We start from the raw sequence: 16725 nt of genomic DNA, 5'->3' as shown, positions 1-16725 counted from the left end.
TTAACTTTATAAGAGAAAAATGTCAGTTCTGACAGACCCCCACAAACTCAAACTACCAAGGAGTGTTGTAACCATATAGTGTTCTGAGGATTTTGTTTGAATGTCTTGCATTTAACCTTCACATTACAAAACCTGGGGAACCACCAAACCACTATTATGAAAAAAGTGTGTGTAGCCAATTGGCAAATCATATAGGGCTGGACTGGGATGCTTAAAGGACTAGATATGGCCCCCAAACCCATTTATGCTCTAAGTCATTGGTTCTTAATTTTTTTCTTTACCATACAGCCATGGATGACCAAGACTTAATTCAAGATCTAAAATCCTAAAGTGCACCAAATATTTAAAGTTTCTCGTGAAGGTTCTTCAAATTTGGAGAAATAAGTTAATCTGTTAATGCACACACACCTTTTATATTTTTATTGGAATGATTCCATACAAATTTAAATTCCTCCTCCTCCTCGGAATTAGTGCTGACAGCAAACGTCAACTCTGCCAAAAAGAAAAAGATTAAATTGTGCTTCACATCATCTGCGAATGACCAAAGATTGCACAAACACGTTACAAAATTAGATGTAACAGAGTGGCAAAATTAGGATATGGATCATTATGCAAAAAATATCACTTGCCAGCCTCCAAAAATTCCATTGGTATATCAGGTAGAGAAGGTGTCAGAAAATGACGAAGTCAAGGTCTCATCCTTAATCCTGGTAAATATTGACGTACAGCCCTTCATCCTAACAATCCTCATAGCCAGATCCTGGTGGAGAGCCTTTAAAAAGCTGCCTGTTGCTGCTGCTGCTGTTATGACTGACTGTGCATTAGAGGTCACAACACTGACAACTCTACTCAGGTCTTGAAGGCTCAAGGCGACACCTTCCTATATTGAAGCCATCTGTTTCGTATTCCATTTTCTTCTTTTCCCCCTGCACCAAACCTTCCCCAAATACTACCGTTTCTTCAGTGAGACAGGATGAGCCTGAAGTATCATGGCTTCACTTCAGTTCAACATGTTCATAGGGTTGTCAGATCTGAGGGCACCGGCTGGAATATCCGGGAATTGCTGGGCTTTCCTGGGTCTCCGGGAAGAGGGAGAAATCTTGGGATGAGTGGCCCTGGGGGAAGGGAACAAAGTTTTGTTTTTTTGTGTACAAAACGGCTTCAAATCAGCGTGGACAACTTCGAGAGGAACGGGGAGGCCATGCCAGGGTATGCTGGCAGCTCTTTGGGTCTGGGTCCCAAATCTGAGCCTTTGCTATCAAGCCCCTGGTCGGAGTCCCTATGAAAGACAAGCTTTTCTCCACAGGAAAAAAAGGAGTGTGTGTGTGTGTGGGGGGGGGTTCTGAGTTGCCAATCGAATCCAAGTCATTGGGGGGGGGGGGAGAAATGAGCCAAGTCCAAGTCCAGTCACTAGTGCGACTTAAGTCTGACTTGACAGGGAGTCTCATGACTGGAGACCCCCCCATCCCTGGCACTTACGACCACCCTGGATGGCGGCAACCATTCTGGCCATCTCCAGATGTTTTTCACCCCCTTGGTCTTGACCCTTCCATTTCCCCAGCGTCATTAAAACCTATTAGATGTAGCAGGTCTCTCTCTCCCCCCCATGCCTGGTTTCCACCATCACCTGGCCCAGAAGCCCTTCCAACTTGGACCAAACGACTGCTTCCCTCCCTCCCTCTCAGGCATCTCCATTCCTTGTCCTCGAATCTCTGATTTCGACTGGAATATCTGAACGGAATGGGGCGCCAAAGCAAGTTCTTCTTCGTGGCCTCTGTGAATGCACACTAATGGGTTAAATCTGCACTTGTGCAGAGGCCTTGGAATATTCTAGAGCTTAAAGTAACACTTTTGGCTCCGCCCCCCAGGACCTCATGGTCCGCCCGTCCTAACAGTTACCTCAGTTCCATTTTTTCCGCTGCTGCAGTTAGGTCTCCTGGCTAGAGCTCCGTGAAATTCTTGGAAATTCTTGGAAAATATTTGGCTCCTGTTCGATTCTTCATTAAGGAAAGTACAAAGACTTTATTATTTAGGAGGGGAGGTGTGCGTTTTGGCCCTTTGCGAGGGTTTTCCCTCTTTCCCCCTCCCTTCCCCCCTTCCCCCCCCCTTGGACTGTTCCCAGGCCTCCAAGGCTTCCTCATCTCCCAGGGTTACTTTTAAAAGCTGCATTGCCTTGGAGAGTCGCACAAAAATCTTTGTGTATGCATCAAAGCGGCCTCTGCATCCGCAGAACCCGACCCTTTACCTCATATATAACCTAGGGAAAAGAGTAAAGCCTCTAAAACTAAGGCCAAACCCTTAGTTATATAACCACCAACCCCTCATTCTTCGGCTATTCCTAGCCTGCCACCACAGGCTTCCCCGTCCTTGCCTGTCCTCACTCCTCAGTCTCCTGTTGAGTTTCTTTCCTAGGGCTCTTCGCCTCCATCTTCACTGCCGTCGTCGGTCCCGCTTCCTCCTACTCCAGAATTATCCCTGCAACATCCTCTCCGAAAAACAAGAAGGTGAAAGCGAAGCATTTGGCGCCATCTTTAAAGATTCCCCGTCTCTGAGCCACTCGGGACCGAAGGTCTCACCCCACGGGGCTCGACATCTTCGCCCCAATAAAGCGAAGAAGCATGCGCCTAAAGAGGACTTGCGAAAAACAAGAAGGCGAAAACGAAGCATTTCGCGCCATCTTTTAGAGATTCCCGGTCTCCGAGCCACTCGGGACCGAAGGTCTCACCCCACGGGGCTCGACATCTTCGCCCCAATGAAGCTAAAGAGCATGCGCCTAAAGAGGACTTGCAACCGCTCAAGCTCTCCAAGAGCTATTTGAGACGTTGGAGGCAGCAAATGCAAAAGCTGTATTATCCGTGTCTGCTATACAGCCTTGCTGCGGAAACTTCATCCTCCGAGTCCTCCTCGTCCTCATCGGAATCCTCCAATGAGAGTTCGACATCGTCGGTACCGTCCTTCCCTGATATCAGGAGGAAGAGGCACCGATCGGTACCGAGGGAACCTCCGTTACTGGAGATGCCCGAACATCGATGGACCTCCCAGGTCCCGATACTCCCGCGGGCTCTGGTACCGAAGAAAGAGATCATCTCCTGATACCAAAAGACATAAGAAGAGATGGTACCATGAAGCCTCCCTGATACAGGAGGTTAAAACATGCTGGTACCATGCCTTGGTACCAAGCAGAAGGCTAAAACATGCTGGTACCAGGGGATTAAAACATGCTGGTACCATGCCTTGGTACCAAGCGGAAGGCTAAAACATGCTGGTACCAGGGGATTAAAACATGCTGGTACCATGCCTTGGTACCAAGCGGAAGGTTAAAACAGGCTGGTACCAGGAGGTTAAAACATGCTGGTACCATGCCTTAGTACCAAGCGGAAGGCTAAAACTTGCTGGTACCAGGGGATTAAAACATGCTGGTATCATGCCTTGGTACCAAGGGGAAGGTTAAAACATGCTGGTACCAGGAGGTCAAAACATGCTGGTACCATGCCTTGGTACCAAGCGGAAGGCTAAAACTTGCTGGTACCAGGAGGTCAAAACATGCTGGTACCATGCCTTAGTACCAAGCGGAAGGCTAAAACTTGCTGGTACCAGGGGATTAAAACATGCTGGTATCATGCCTTGGTACCAAGGGGAAGGTTAAAACATGCTGGTACCAGGAGGTCAAAACATGCTGGTACCATGCCTTGGTACCAAGCGGAAGGCTAAAACTTGCTGGTACCAGGAGGTTAAAACATGCTGGTACCATGCCTTGGTACCAAGCGGAAGGCTAAAACTTGCTGGTACCAGGAGGTCAAAACATGCTGGTACCATTGCATGGTACCAAGCGGAAGACTAAAACAATATATGCCCATAAGAAACGCCTGGTACTGAGGAAGTATTGTTAAGGAAGATACTGAATACTGATGATATGAGGAAGGATACTGAAAAAGAAACCAGAAGTCCTTTTTCACTTCTGATGCTCCACTTTCTTCTACTTCCCATGACTCTGACTCCGAATCTTCCGACTCCATGGCACCAGACCACTCCTAACCTGACCCTGCCAGACTCTGATATTTGTGATGGCTTTCCTCCATCCCTCAATTCCGAATTTCATTCATGTTCTAACATGATACAGAGAATCGATAAGGCTCTTGATTTAACAGTACATCAACTTCAAACAGAGTCTGATAAGGTTTATGCAGATATTGATGAGGAATCAGTGCCTTCTCTGTGCTTGTCCCTTATCCCATCTTTATTCTACTTGCTTCAGTAGACCTGGGAAAAGCCCTTCTCTGTCCCTAAAATGTCCAGGCTTGTAGAAAATCTGTACAAGACCTATGGTACCAATACAGATTTTTAACTAGGCATTCTCCTCCTTATGTGGATGTGGACGCCACGCAAGCCAGATCACGCTCGAGATCTACTACCACACCGAGCAGCGAGGAGGTTAGAAAGCTCATCTACATGGCAGCTATGGGCGCCTACCATATCAACCTCTCTAACTGTGCACTACCCTCTCTTCAGGCAGCCCCAGCAGCATTTAATCTGAAAGGGCTTGCTCTCCATTAAGACGCCATGTCCCTCACTCAGCAAGAGAGTGTGATAGCGCATCACATTATCGAGGCCACCTCCAAACAACTCATGACTGGGGTAACCTTGCAAAGACACGATTGGCTAAGGTCAGCCAACATTTCTGATTATGTCAGATTTGGAATAGGGGACTTGCTCTTTGATTGATCTAGGTTATTTGATCCCTAGATGGCCTTCAAAGAATGAGGAAAACAGCATGGTCGTACAACGTTCAGCCTTATAGATCTCAAAAATTCCCATTGATGCATCAGTACTCTTATAGTGTATACAGACCTTATACTTCTCAACGAAGATATCTCCCTCAACAGTTGGCTCAGTACCACAATCCAATCAACGCGACCATCCCCACCATTCCTATAGGAAGTTGACAAAAAAATCCAACAGACACTGTGACTCCCTCCTGCTTACCACCGCTCGATTCTGCATCACATGTTCAGTATGCTTGCTCCCTTCTTTCTGCATGGACCCACATCACCTCGGATGCCTGGGCTCTTTCCATTGTCACCTATGGGTACACCATAGAGTTTTGGGATACACCGGCTCAGCGGATGATTTACACTCACTCTTCTACCACTCTATGAGACAAGGTAAAGATCCTTTTTGGAAAATCAGACATATCTCCTGCCACTCCAGGTGGGGGCAGATCACTACGCCCCATTTTAGACCTAAAGGACCTGATTTTTCTTCATCAGCCAGCGCCGTTTTTGCATGGTGACCTTGGAACATATCCTTCCACTAATTTGACAAGGAGATTGGTTTACTTTGATAGACTTGAGTGACGCCTGCTCCCACATCTCCATCAGAAGTGATCATTGCGAATACCTCCATTCTCTCTAGGAAGGCCCATTTTAGAGTTCAGCGCCTTGCCATTCAGCTCTCGACGGCGCCTCGAGTATTCACATAGGGGCCGTATTGGAATCTTGGCCGGCAAGAGCTTTTCCTTTCCCAGAATGGCATGGTCTAAATTTGTTCCCTGATATGTCGCTCCCCTCCGTTGTCTTGGATCACAGCCCATCAGGCCCAAAATCTTCGGGGACTCATGATTTCCATCACATCTGTCATAAAGCCCGCGAGGCTCAAGAGGCAGTCCCTACAGGCCTGACATCTGCCCTGTTTAACCCCATGAAAAATACGCCCTACATATGCCTCCAGATTACTCATGAGCTTGCACACCAACCCTGCTGGTAATCAACCCAGAAGACTTGGCCCTGGAAAGACTGTTTGCTCCACTCGTACCTACGTCGAGAATCACGACAGACTCCAGTCTGGTCAGATGGGGACCCCACAGTACCAGTCTTCATATCTACGACACCTGGTCAGTGAAGTAAAACTTTCTCTTTTTAAAAAAATCTGGAATTGCTGGCCATCTTCAAAGCATTTCAGGTGCTCCTAACTCTCAACCTAGGCATGGCTGTCCAAGTTACTACGGATAATGCGACAGCAATGTACTACATCAACAAACAGGGAGGCACCCATTCTCTTCCTCTACTGTACCTGACTGTTCAGTTTTGGGAGTAGTGTCTAGAATTCCACATCTTTCTGTCTGCTGTGCACATCTCCGCCCAGGACTTCACATGGGCAGACCATCTGAGCAGGCGAACATACCAAATACACGAGTGATCTCTGGACCATTGCACATTCATCAGAATCTGCAAGAGATTTTTTTTTTGTTCCTCCCTGCCATAGATGCCCTTGCAATTGAGGTGAACAGCTAGTGTGCCATCTATCTTTCACGGCCTGGACTAGGGGTAAACTCCCATGGTGCCCTGGAAGGGCTGCTTCATGTACATGTTCCCTTCAATACCTCTCCTACTGTGCATAATAGTGAAGATATGACATGACAATGCCACCGTGATCCTCATAGCTCCATACTGACCCATCGGCTGTGGTTCATAACACTGCTGACAATGTCGTCAGGCTCCCTGAGACCCCCGTCTATTCCTCATCTTCTGACCCAGAATCAAGGGAAAACGTACCGTCCAGGTCTACAAGCTCTTCACCTCATGGCATGGAGAATTCCTCCTCAATAAACTCCATATTATCACACTCCAGGAAGCCCTCTACCAATCAATTCTATTTCTGCAATTGGCTGGCATTTACCAAAATTACTACTCGCTACCCTAAATGAAGAGGTTTTCCCGTGGTACGGCAAACCTTTACGGGGCCAGTCTATACCACAGTGGACTCTTCACACTGTCCTGAGTGCCTCTCGCATTCATCGTTTGAGCCACTGACCACAATTGCTGGACATTTGTTGACTTTCAAGGTTATTTCTTAGTTGCAGTTACTTCCAGTAGCACTTCAGGTGGATCCTACCTTCCTACTTTGCCACCTGGACAAAGTTATACTGTTCCCAGATGTCTCCTTCATACCTAAAGTTTCTACTGAGTTTCATATCAGTCTGCCCACTTTCTTTCCTAACTGCCTACAGATGTAGAGAGGTCTCTTCACCTGCTAGATGTTCGCAGAGCATTATCGTTCTATGTTTGCAGGACTGTTTTTCCCCCCGCAAGTCTAATCGCCTGCGCCCGGTGAACGCTCACTTTACCGGAACTTTGGCTACTTCTACAGCTTTTCCTCAAGGGTGTCCCGCTGTCAGACACCTGCACAGCTGACATTTGGCCCACTCCGTCAGCCTTCATCTTTCACTATTGCCTGAATCTGCGGGCCAAGGAGGATGTCATTTTTGGACGCGCGGTCCTGTCTGCTGTTTTGCCGTGACGTCCCTCCTCCTATCAGAGGCAAGCTTGCTAATCACCCATTAGTGTGCATTCACAGAGGCCACGAAGAAGAAAGAAAGGTTACTTACCTGTAACTCTGGTTCTTCGAGTGGTCCTCTGTGAATTCACACGTCCCGCCCATCCTCCCCTCTTTCCGTCACGGCTGTCTCACCTTAGAGCAGCAGCGGAATTTGGGGAACTGAGGTAACTGTTAGGACGGGCGGACCATGAGGTCCTGGGGGGCGGAGCCAAAAGTGTTACTTTAAGCTCTAGAATATTCCGAGGCCTCTGCACAAGTGCAGATTTAACCCATTAATGTGAATTCACAGAGGACCACTCGAAGAACCAGAGTTACAGGTAAGTAACCTTTCTTTTTGCAGTATGGTTCTTTTGTTTGTTTGTTTTTTTGCCAGGAAAACCCATTTCCTTCCCTCCTGCTGTGAGCCTTGCAAATCCTGGGAAGGGCGATGCAAACGAGGTTAAACTAATCAAGGCACGTGGAAACCCTCCAGGAACAGAGGGCTGGGCCACGTTCCTTTTTTTTTTTTTAAAGGACTGCAACTCCCACAATACTCCCCGAGGGGGGCGATCAAGCAGCCCTGCTGGCTGGGGTGTTTGTGGGAGTTGTAGTTCTAGCGAGGCTTTTTAAATGTTTCCGAGCGCTGGGCTGAGAGTGCAAGCGAGAGGAAAGGTTTTTCAACTCCCAGGAAGGCAAAACGGTACCAGTATATATAGCCTTGCGGGGGAAAGCTACCGGCCGACCGAGTCACACAGGATTCCTAGTACAGCTTCTTCCCGGGTGGGAGACTACCTTTCCCAGGGAGCTTTGCAGCGGGGGGGCAGGGGGGGAGCACCTGGAGCCCCGCCCCCTCCTCTTCCTCCTCCGACGACGCCCTGGCCCTGCTCGGCCGGCGGAGGAAGGGCTGGTGGCCGCGGACGCGCAACGTGCGCGGAGATGCCCTTGCTGGTCAACGGGAGACGGGTCGACTTGTCCCGGCCCACCCGGGAAATGGTCGGCGCCCACCCGGAGCTGGAGGTGAGCGGGGCTGGAAGTGGGGGCTAATGTTGGCGCCCCCCCACACACTCTTTTTGCTTCTGGGTGTCCCAAGTGGCTGCATTCAGAAGCTGGGAGGAAGTGCAATTCCCCCCCCCAAGTCTGTGGTCTCCCCAACCTTGGGGCCTCCAGATGTTCTTGGACTTCAACTCCCAGAAATCCTGGCCTCTAGCAGAGGTGGTGGTGAAGGCTTCTGGGAGTTGTAGTCTCAAGAATACCTGGAGGCCCCAAGGTTGGGGACCACTGCCCTAAGCGATGCTGTACCCATCATTTACCTCAGAGCGCAAGTGTAGACCTTTCTGCCCAGGAGTCCCCCCTTGTCATAGGATCCTCAGCACACCTGAGCTCACCTGATTTAGGAAGCTAAGCAGGGTCAGACCTGGATAGTTTTTGGATGGGCGATGTATGGAGGGGGTGTGCAGTTCACCTGAGAACTTGCTTTCTTTACAAAGAGTCCCAGGTTGGGTATTTATTTGTTTTATTTATTTATTTATCTATCCCATTTATACCCCACCTATCTGGTCGTTGCAACCACTCTAGGCGGCTTACAACACAAATATAAAACAGATATATATATATAATATATATATTAATATAATATATATATTAAAAAACAGTTTACACAATTGGAAAAATTTCTACAAGATGGAAAGAACAGAATAAATCATAATAGAAAAAGAAGGGGAAGAGAATTAGGAATTAACCTGGGGGGGGAGGCCTGCCTAAACATCCATGTTTTCAGATGATTTTTAAATAGCGTCTCTAGATAGGATTTGGAAAGAATTTGGCTTGAAATCCTGGGAAAGCCGTGCCAGTCAGATTTGGTTCAGCACAGAGCCAGCTTCCTGTATTTGTTTCATCAGCTGTTTCCATATGTTGCTGTATTACAACATCCAGAATCCCTGACTGACCACTAGCCACCCTGGGGATTTGTTGGAGTTGTTCATTCGTTCATTGTAGAGACTCAAAGTCTGGGGACTGTTGCTGTAAAACTAAATATGGGCTGGAGAGAATAGGTGGATACACAGTTCTGTACTCAGAGAGGGCTTATCATCAGTGGCTCCTTCTCAAACTGGGAGGAGGTAACAAGTGGATCACCACAAAGGCTCAATCCTGGGCTTGGTTCTCTCCAACATTTTTATGAATGACTTGGATGAGGGAGGGGTGCGTGTGCAGGGAATGCTGATCAGATTTGCATATGGCGCAAAATGGGATGAAATAGCTAATAACCTGGATAACAGGAACAAAATTCAAAAAGCTCTTGAGAATGGGCCAAAACCAAAATGAAATTTAACAGCAATAATGCAGAGTTCTACACCTAGAGAAAAAAAAAAAACCCTCAAATGCACGGTGTTAAAGATGGAGGGATACTTGTATCCATAATAATATAAGTGAGGAGAATCTTGGAATTGTTGTAGATCAAAAGCTGAATATGAGCCAATAGTGTGATGTGGCTTTAAAAAAAGGCAAATGCTATTTTAGTCTGCATTAACAGAAGTATAGTCTCCAAATCCCATAAGGTACCAGTTCTCCTCTATTCGGCACTGGTTAGGCCTCATCTTGATGAGTACTGTGCCCAGTTCTGGACACCACACTTGAAGAAGGATGCCGACAGACTGGAGCAAGTTCAGAGGAGGGCAACAAGGATGATCAAGGGACTTGGAAACCAAGCCCCTTTGAGGAAAGACGGAAAGAACAGGGCATGCTTAGCCTTGTGAAAAGAAGACTGAGGGGTGATATGATAGCACTTTTCAAATACTTGTTCGTCCCAGATTGGATGTCTGAGGATGCTGACCCTGATAGATGCCCGGAAGGAAAAAACTAGGAACTGGGCCTTCTCAGTGGTTGCTCCCCGACTCTGGAATCAATTCCTCTGCATATCTGCCCGGCCTATATACTTGCCATTTTAAAGTAGCTTTTAAAAACCTGGCTGTTTGGACAGGGGTTTTATTTTGATTCACCAACGTAATGGTGGTAAGATAAATTATACCAAGATCTTAAATGCTTAAATGTTTTAATGTTGTTATATTTTATTATGTTGTCTATTTTATGCAAGTGTTGATCTTTTATGGTTAGATGTTTTGTTTATTAGTTTGCCTTTTATTTTGCTGTAAAATGCTCAGCATGGCCTCGGGTTAGATGGGCAGTATATAAATTAAATAAAAAATAAATAAATACTTGTAAGGTACCCATACAGAGGAGGGACAGGATCTGTTCTTGGTCCTTCCAGAGTGCATGATACGTAATAATGAGCTCAAGCTATAGGAAGCCAGATTTTGGCTGAAGATCAGGAGAAACTTCTTAACTGTTAGAGCGATACAACAATGGAATCAGTTACCTTGGATGGTGGTGAGTGCTTCAGCGATGGAGGCATTCAAGAGAAAATTGGACAACCGTCTTGTCAGATCTGCTTTGAATTGGATTCCTGCCTACAGCAGAAGGTTGGACCCGATGGCTTTATGTTAAGGGCTGGCATGAAAAAGAAGAGGGGCTGGCAGAGCAAGGTTGCAGCTTCTGTGAGTTGTTGCATGGCAGTTACTTTGAGAAAGGAAAGAAGTTGGGGAAGGATTGGGGAAGGAGCCAATTTGAGAGATGTCCGGGGAGTGGGGTTGGCCGACCTAAGAAAAGGATATACATTTACTACTTTGTTATTTTGGTGAATGATGAGGGTACAGTTTATGGAAATGGAATACCAAGGGGGTATGTAAGTGAAGCAAGATTGGGAACCACTGCTGTAAACCAGTATTCTCAACCTTTTTTTTGGCTATCCTGTCAAACACGGATACAACATAAACAGACAAACATGACATTATTTATTATTGAACATCAAGAAAACATGAACATTCCGGCATGCTTGACCAAAGCGTTAATTTCATACATCTCTTAGGCCTAATGCAATCCTTGAGCTTGGTGATTTTCTGGAAGCTTCATGATAATCAGGCTCCAAATTAGACAGTGAGAGCTGAAGGTCACCTTTTGTTGCAATATAATTTCTGTTCCTAGATTTTGTTCAGACCTTGCTGAAGCCACACTTAACCAAATATGTTGAGGGAAAGGCAGTAAAAGAAAATTCGAGCTTTATCCCACACTTCTGGAAATTTATTTTGCAGGTAACTCTTGATTAAAGATGGGGGTATTCTTATAGGAATACTGTACGAATATCCCTGCACAGCTGGAGTTAACGAGGGTCTGGCCCCCTGGGGCCATCCGTCCACTCACACATCTGTCGGCGTCCCCGCTCTTCCTTCCAGTTGCTCCCGAGTCCCGCTCAGCTAGCCACTCGGCAGCCTTGCAGGGAGACTCGTCCTCCCTCCCTCTGCCAGGAGTGGCTAGACGACCCGGAAGAGAACAGTGCTCAGGAGTGATTGGAAGGGATGAGCGGGGCCAGCGGTGGAGGTGTAGTAGTGAGTGGATAGCCTGGCCCCAGAAGCTGGACCCTCATTAACTCCAGCTGCGCTGGGGTATTCATTTACGATTAATTTAAAAATCTTTTTGAAACTCACTGAACTGTCAAAGTGCAGTTAAATCACTTTGAAGATCTATCACTGTCTTGAATTTCTGCCTCAACTTGGGTGGGTTGTACTTCAAATGAAGTTGGGAAATGGGATCACTTGTATTTTTTGTAACTTTAATGCTCCTGTTCTAGTAATGCTCTTATCCAACATTTGAATCTAGTGTTTATTGAATTCTTTTTAAATATTTGATAACCATTTTTAACTTTTAGATATTATCTTTTTAAATAATGTAAGCAGCCTTGGGTCCTTTTTTTTAGAAGAAAGGTGGGAGAAAATAGGTTAAATAAATAAATAAAATAAATGACTAAATGAGTGGGTGGGGGGTGAGGAAAGGTGCTTTCATTTGAAAACAATATCTCTGTTTCCAAATGAGGAGTCTAGTGCCATTTTATTTCAATGTTTAACCACTTCCCCCTTTCTCTAAGCAGGAGCGAGCCAAAGTATTAAGAAGCCAGCCTGCTCAGACCGTGGGGCCCAAAGGACTTCTCTATGTCCAGCAAAGAGAATTTGCAGCAACTACTCCTAAGGATGGTAAGGCGCCATTGAAAGAGGACAAAAGTCAAGAAACAGGGGCCACATTCTCACTCCTGCTCCATTCTGCTTTTCAACAGGTTCTGTTTCTGTTCTTGGATCAGAGGATGCCACTACCTGTCAGTTGGTTGTACTTCGGCACACTGGTACTTCACATCTGTTTTCTTCTTCTCTGTCCTGCTTCAGTACAGTATCTGCAGGATCAAGATCTGCTGATTCACTTGTCCATGGTCTGAAAATACTAAAAATATTAAGAAAAATCCCCCTCCAAATACATTTTCACAATGAAGTTACAAGAACTGGCCACTAGAGGGATCCGGAGATCATGCTAGGTGTGGCGTTTGCTATTAAACTAGCTTTCTGCATTTTTCAGCACCCACAGATATGGGGGTCCTGCTGTACTAACTCATAAATGGCAGAGGTTCAGCATGCTTGTCCATTTTCAAACAGCCATGGGGAACCCCGCTGTTGTCGGACCGCCGTCCTTGACTACTGCCCATGCTGTTTGAAGCTGATGGGAGTGGAAGTCAAAGACGCTAAGCTTTGGTTTAGAAAATACAGCTAGAGGGAGATGCCTCTTTGCTTGCCTGATTTGTTGGCTTATATCATTGGTTTTGATTACTCTGGGAAAGGTGAAGACGGAGAGGTGATAGCTGAGAGCAGTAGTCCAACAGGGAAGGAAGCTTTATGCCTTGGGACGGAATGCAGTCATTTTGAGGTTCCCTAGAAGGCCATGTTTCCTATACAATTATTGATGGTGTGGTTGTAAATCTGGAAGTCCAGGTACTCATCTGGACAGTCACCACAGCTAGCTCCCTCGTGAAGGAGAATCCTACAATGCAAGCCACTGAACTGGGGCATATTATCTCATGAGGAACAGGTCTTCTGTAATATTAACGGCTCTTAATTGCCCATTCAAGATCAAATCACCTTTTACAGCAATGGAAAACTGCTTCCAATAAGAATTACAGTTAAGCGGAGGGGAAAAAAAGGGAAGCCTGAGCAGGATGGTACATGACGTGATAAATTCCTGAGGCTGCTCATAAATTCCTGAAGCTTTAACCCTGTGAGTCATGGCTCCATATACCCCTGGCCATGATACCTTTGTTTAGTTGTTTCCTGGCCTTTGTGTGGGGTTTTCCTATTCTGAAAAATTGAAATGCCTCTTCTAAGGCTTAGTTACCTTTCAGCTAAAATATACTGTTGCTTTTTTTTTTACCTTATTGCCCCTGGCTATGCCCATCGCTGGAATATGCCCTGTGAGAACTTCTCTGAAGTTCTGTTCAGTCCTTGGGCTGAAAGCCCTTTGCTCTTTGGGTGTACGGGATGTGGATCCTGCCCCTGCAATGACCAGATGGGTTGGGTGGGTTCAACAAGACATCTGTTTTGTTGTGAGGGATTGCTTTCAGGTTTATAGATGGGATTGGCTCTTGGGGGAACCAATGAGACGTATATCTTGCCCTTTAGTATAGCTACAGCAAAGATCTTCCCTACCTTCTTTCCAATTTGACTTTTTCCGAAACAAAAGAGAAAAGGAGGGAGCGGGTCGGTCCAGAAGTGCATGTTTGTGCAGCAGCACTTGTGTAGGCTCAGTTCTTCTTCTAAAAAAGGATTCCTAGATTTGGGTCCATTTTCTACTGCATTCCGCAATGCAGAGTGGAAGGTTGATGATGTAAAGTGTCCTCCCTCTGACTCTGACTGGCTCCCCATCACATGGCTGTTCTCATGGTTGCGAAGCTGGTCGTGCCACTAGGCGCATCACTGGGATCCTGCAGGCGCAGAGGGAAGCTGGGTGTTCAGTCCACTACCTCTTCCTCAATTCAAAATGTCTGTCTGGACTTCCTCTGAGCCATTGTTTTGCATCTGGATCAGGTTAGCGTTCCTAATTTAAAACAAAAACAAAAAACTAACCATGATCATCTGAGCCTGATGTCTCTACTTCTCCAAGCAAGAGTCCTGGAAAGATGGTCCCTTTTTTAATCCCCCCCCCCAGGTAGTGGGGCTACCTGCCTGACTCACTGTGATGGATCAGATACAGAAATGGAGGTGTTAGTAATTACGAATGCTGTCAAAGTGCTTTCTCCTAACCCAGAATGTGGAAGGTCAGTTTTTCACAGAAAGACTTCTCAGACTTTTTAGAGCAGTTAAGTGGTAATAAATAAAACATGTTTGTGCATGCACAGGGATGAAAACAATCTTCTGGTGACAAGTAAAGACGGCACAGTGATGTGAAGAGGAACTGTGATATAAACAACCTATAGAATCAGAAACTTTTTCCTGTGTTGTGAAAAATAGGTGCTGAGGCTTATGGCATGCACTGATTGATCTACAGGGCTGACTCGGCTGTTCGGCAGGGTGAGGTAGTCACCTCTGATGATATATGCTGGAAAGCAGGGTTGGAGGAAAAGGTTCGGTGCAACGCAGCCTGCCCTGTGTTCCCCTGAGCAAGCTTGCTGCCTAATATGAAGAAGAGGACCCTGCCCTCTTGCTGTTGTGTGTTGGCATTCCATGTGTTGGCTTGTGTACATGGAAAAAGGAGCAAGATGTATTGCATTAGCTTTGGTATTTGAACACACACGTACTTTTCTCTCAGAGTCATCTGAAGGCCCAAGGACTCTACGTTGGCTTTCACTAGGAAGGTGGGAATTAGCTTTGTGAATCAGTGGCACAAGGGCTAACCATTCCGGCGTCTGTTGAAAACAGGTGTAGATCCTCACCCAGCCCCCAGTTCGGTTTGTGAAGATAAAGTTGTAAGTGTGGCTAGAATTCAAGTGTATTTCCACTACAAGTTTATGCAAATCTATGTAGCAGTGAAATTTTATATCCTCTTTCTGATCACAGTTGTAGAAGAGGAAGCTGTGTTAGTCTGTGTAAGCATTATAGTAAAAGTAAAAGTAAAAGAAAAAATGATAAAAATAAAAGAACAAATTAAAAACATGGTGGTACATTAAAGACTGTTATATATTTTTTTTAAATTCACTTCCTCAGACATAAGAGAAAGAGGTACATCATGACAAATACTTATAAATGGAATCAAAATATGTATAGAGATCAAAATACAGAGATTGTGGTTGGATTCATTGGTTGGAAAGTCAGTGGGGGTTTAACATTGTGGTGATAGCATTTTTGATATGCATGTATTTCATTGAAGCTTGTCCTGTAAGGATGTGAACACTTACGTCATGGAATAATAATGGTAGAATAACATGAATATTGATTAGACTGAGCACAGTTGGCACAATTCAAAACAAGTTAGTAATTCCAGCAAAGCTGTATTTAAAACAAATAACATGGCAATCACTACTAATTTCATTAGGATTTCTCAATTGTCGTTGATTTTGAAGTTAGTTGAGGCTCAGAGATGGGGGTCATTGTTATAGTGTGTACAGCATTTTGCTATCCTTGTTTCTCTTTGCAATGCCTTTTTTCCCATAGAGAGAACTCAGGCTATATGAAGCTCCCCAAGGCTTTACTGCAAGCTTCTGGCTGAGATAACATTTGAACTCACCCCTTCCAGATGGAGCAATATTCAGTTCCTTTAGCCTCTTGCAGTAGTAAGCAAAAATAGTGGCAGTTGTGTTGTCAAATTGAATTCCAAATTCTTTATTCAGCTGGTACCTTTAGACGTGGTGGCGCTGCAGGGATGTGGTGGTGCTGCAGGGACGTGGTGGCGCTGCAGGGACGTGGTGGCGCTGCAGGGACGTGGTGGCGCTGCAGGCTAAACCGCAGAAGCCTCTGCTGCAGGGTCAGAAGACCTGCAGTCGTAAGATCGAATCCACACAACGGAGTGAGCTCCCGTCGCTTTGTCTCAGCTCCTCGCCAACCTAGCAGTTTGAAAGCATGTAAAAATGTGAGTAGATAAATAGGTACCACCTCGGTGGGAAGGAAAAAACGGCGTTCCCTAGTCACACTGGCTATGTGAGAAGGGAAACTGTCTTCGGACAAGTGCTGGCTCTACGGCTTGAAAACGGGATGAGCACCGCCCCCTTGAATCAGACACGACTGGACTAAAAATGTCAAGGGGAACCTTTACCTTTACCTTTACCTTTAGAAGCCAACATAAAAACTACAAAAAGTGTGTAGAAACTTATATGAATACACAGGCTTTTGTTAACATTTCCTGTTTGTGAGACTACATGCTAAAGGAAGCCGCATGGGGAAAAGAGAGAAGGGGAACTGAAGCAGGAGGAGAGCTGATCTGCACATGGTTCCAAGGGGTGATGGAGGAATTATATAGCAGACAAATGAAAGGATCATTTCAGATGATTCCATATTATTAGGTTTAATCTTTGACTCATTGAGGACTGGAAAAACAGAAAATTTAAGTCTT

The 16725-nt window shown here is 45.8% G+C and overlaps 1 protein-coding gene across 3 annotated transcripts; it reads left to right on the top strand.

Annotated features, from left to right (window-relative positions):
- Positions 1 to 8161: 8161 nt before the first annotated feature.
- Positions 8162 to 15330, top strand: LOC110070008 (protein N-terminal asparagine amidohydrolase-like). 3 transcript variants are annotated; one of them, XM_078381260.1, is made up of 4 exons: positions 8162 to 8331; positions 12293 to 12395; positions 12476 to 12541; positions 14728 to 15330. In XM_078381260.1, exons 1-4 carry the CDS (start codon positions 8251 to 8253, stop codon positions 14757 to 14759), a joined length of 282 nt encoding a protein of 93 aa, XP_078237386.1. In that variant the 5' UTR covers positions 8162 to 8250; the 3' UTR covers positions 14760 to 15330. The 3 variants fall into 3 exon arrangements, 2 of the variants coding, with proteins under 2 accessions (XP_078237386.1, XP_078237387.1); XM_078381261.1 differs by having other exon boundaries at positions 14579 to 15330; XR_002298984.3 differs by lacking the exon at positions 8162 to 8331 and adding an exon at positions 8816 to 11459 and having other exon boundaries at positions 12476 to 15330.
- The last annotated feature ends 1395 nt before the right edge of the window (positions 15331 to 16725 follow it).

Source organism: Pogona vitticeps, chromosome 13, assembly GCF_051106095.1.
Source record: "Pogona vitticeps strain Pit_001003342236 chromosome 13, PviZW2.1, whole genome shotgun sequence".
Lineage (NCBI taxonomy): Eukaryota > Metazoa > Chordata > Lepidosauria > Squamata > Agamidae > Pogona > Pogona vitticeps.
This window is presented reverse-complemented; position numbering and strand designations above follow the sequence as displayed.

What these genes read in the sequence shown, in the direction of transcription:
- LOC110070008 (XM_078381260.1), top strand. Translation starts at nt 8,251, where the DNA reads ATGCCCTTGCTGGTCAACGGGAGACGGGTCGACTTGTCCCGGCCCACC. An exon ending in GCGCCCACCCGGAGCTGGAG is followed by an intron (nt 8,332 to 12,292) that starts GTGAGCGGGGCT and finishes TTCTCTAAGCAG; the next exon opens with GAGCGAGCCAAAGTATTAAG. An exon ending in GGTTGTACTTCGGCACACTG is followed by an intron (nt 12,542 to 14,727) that starts GTACTTCACATC and finishes ATTGATCTACAG; the next exon opens with GGCTGACTCGGCTGTTCGGC.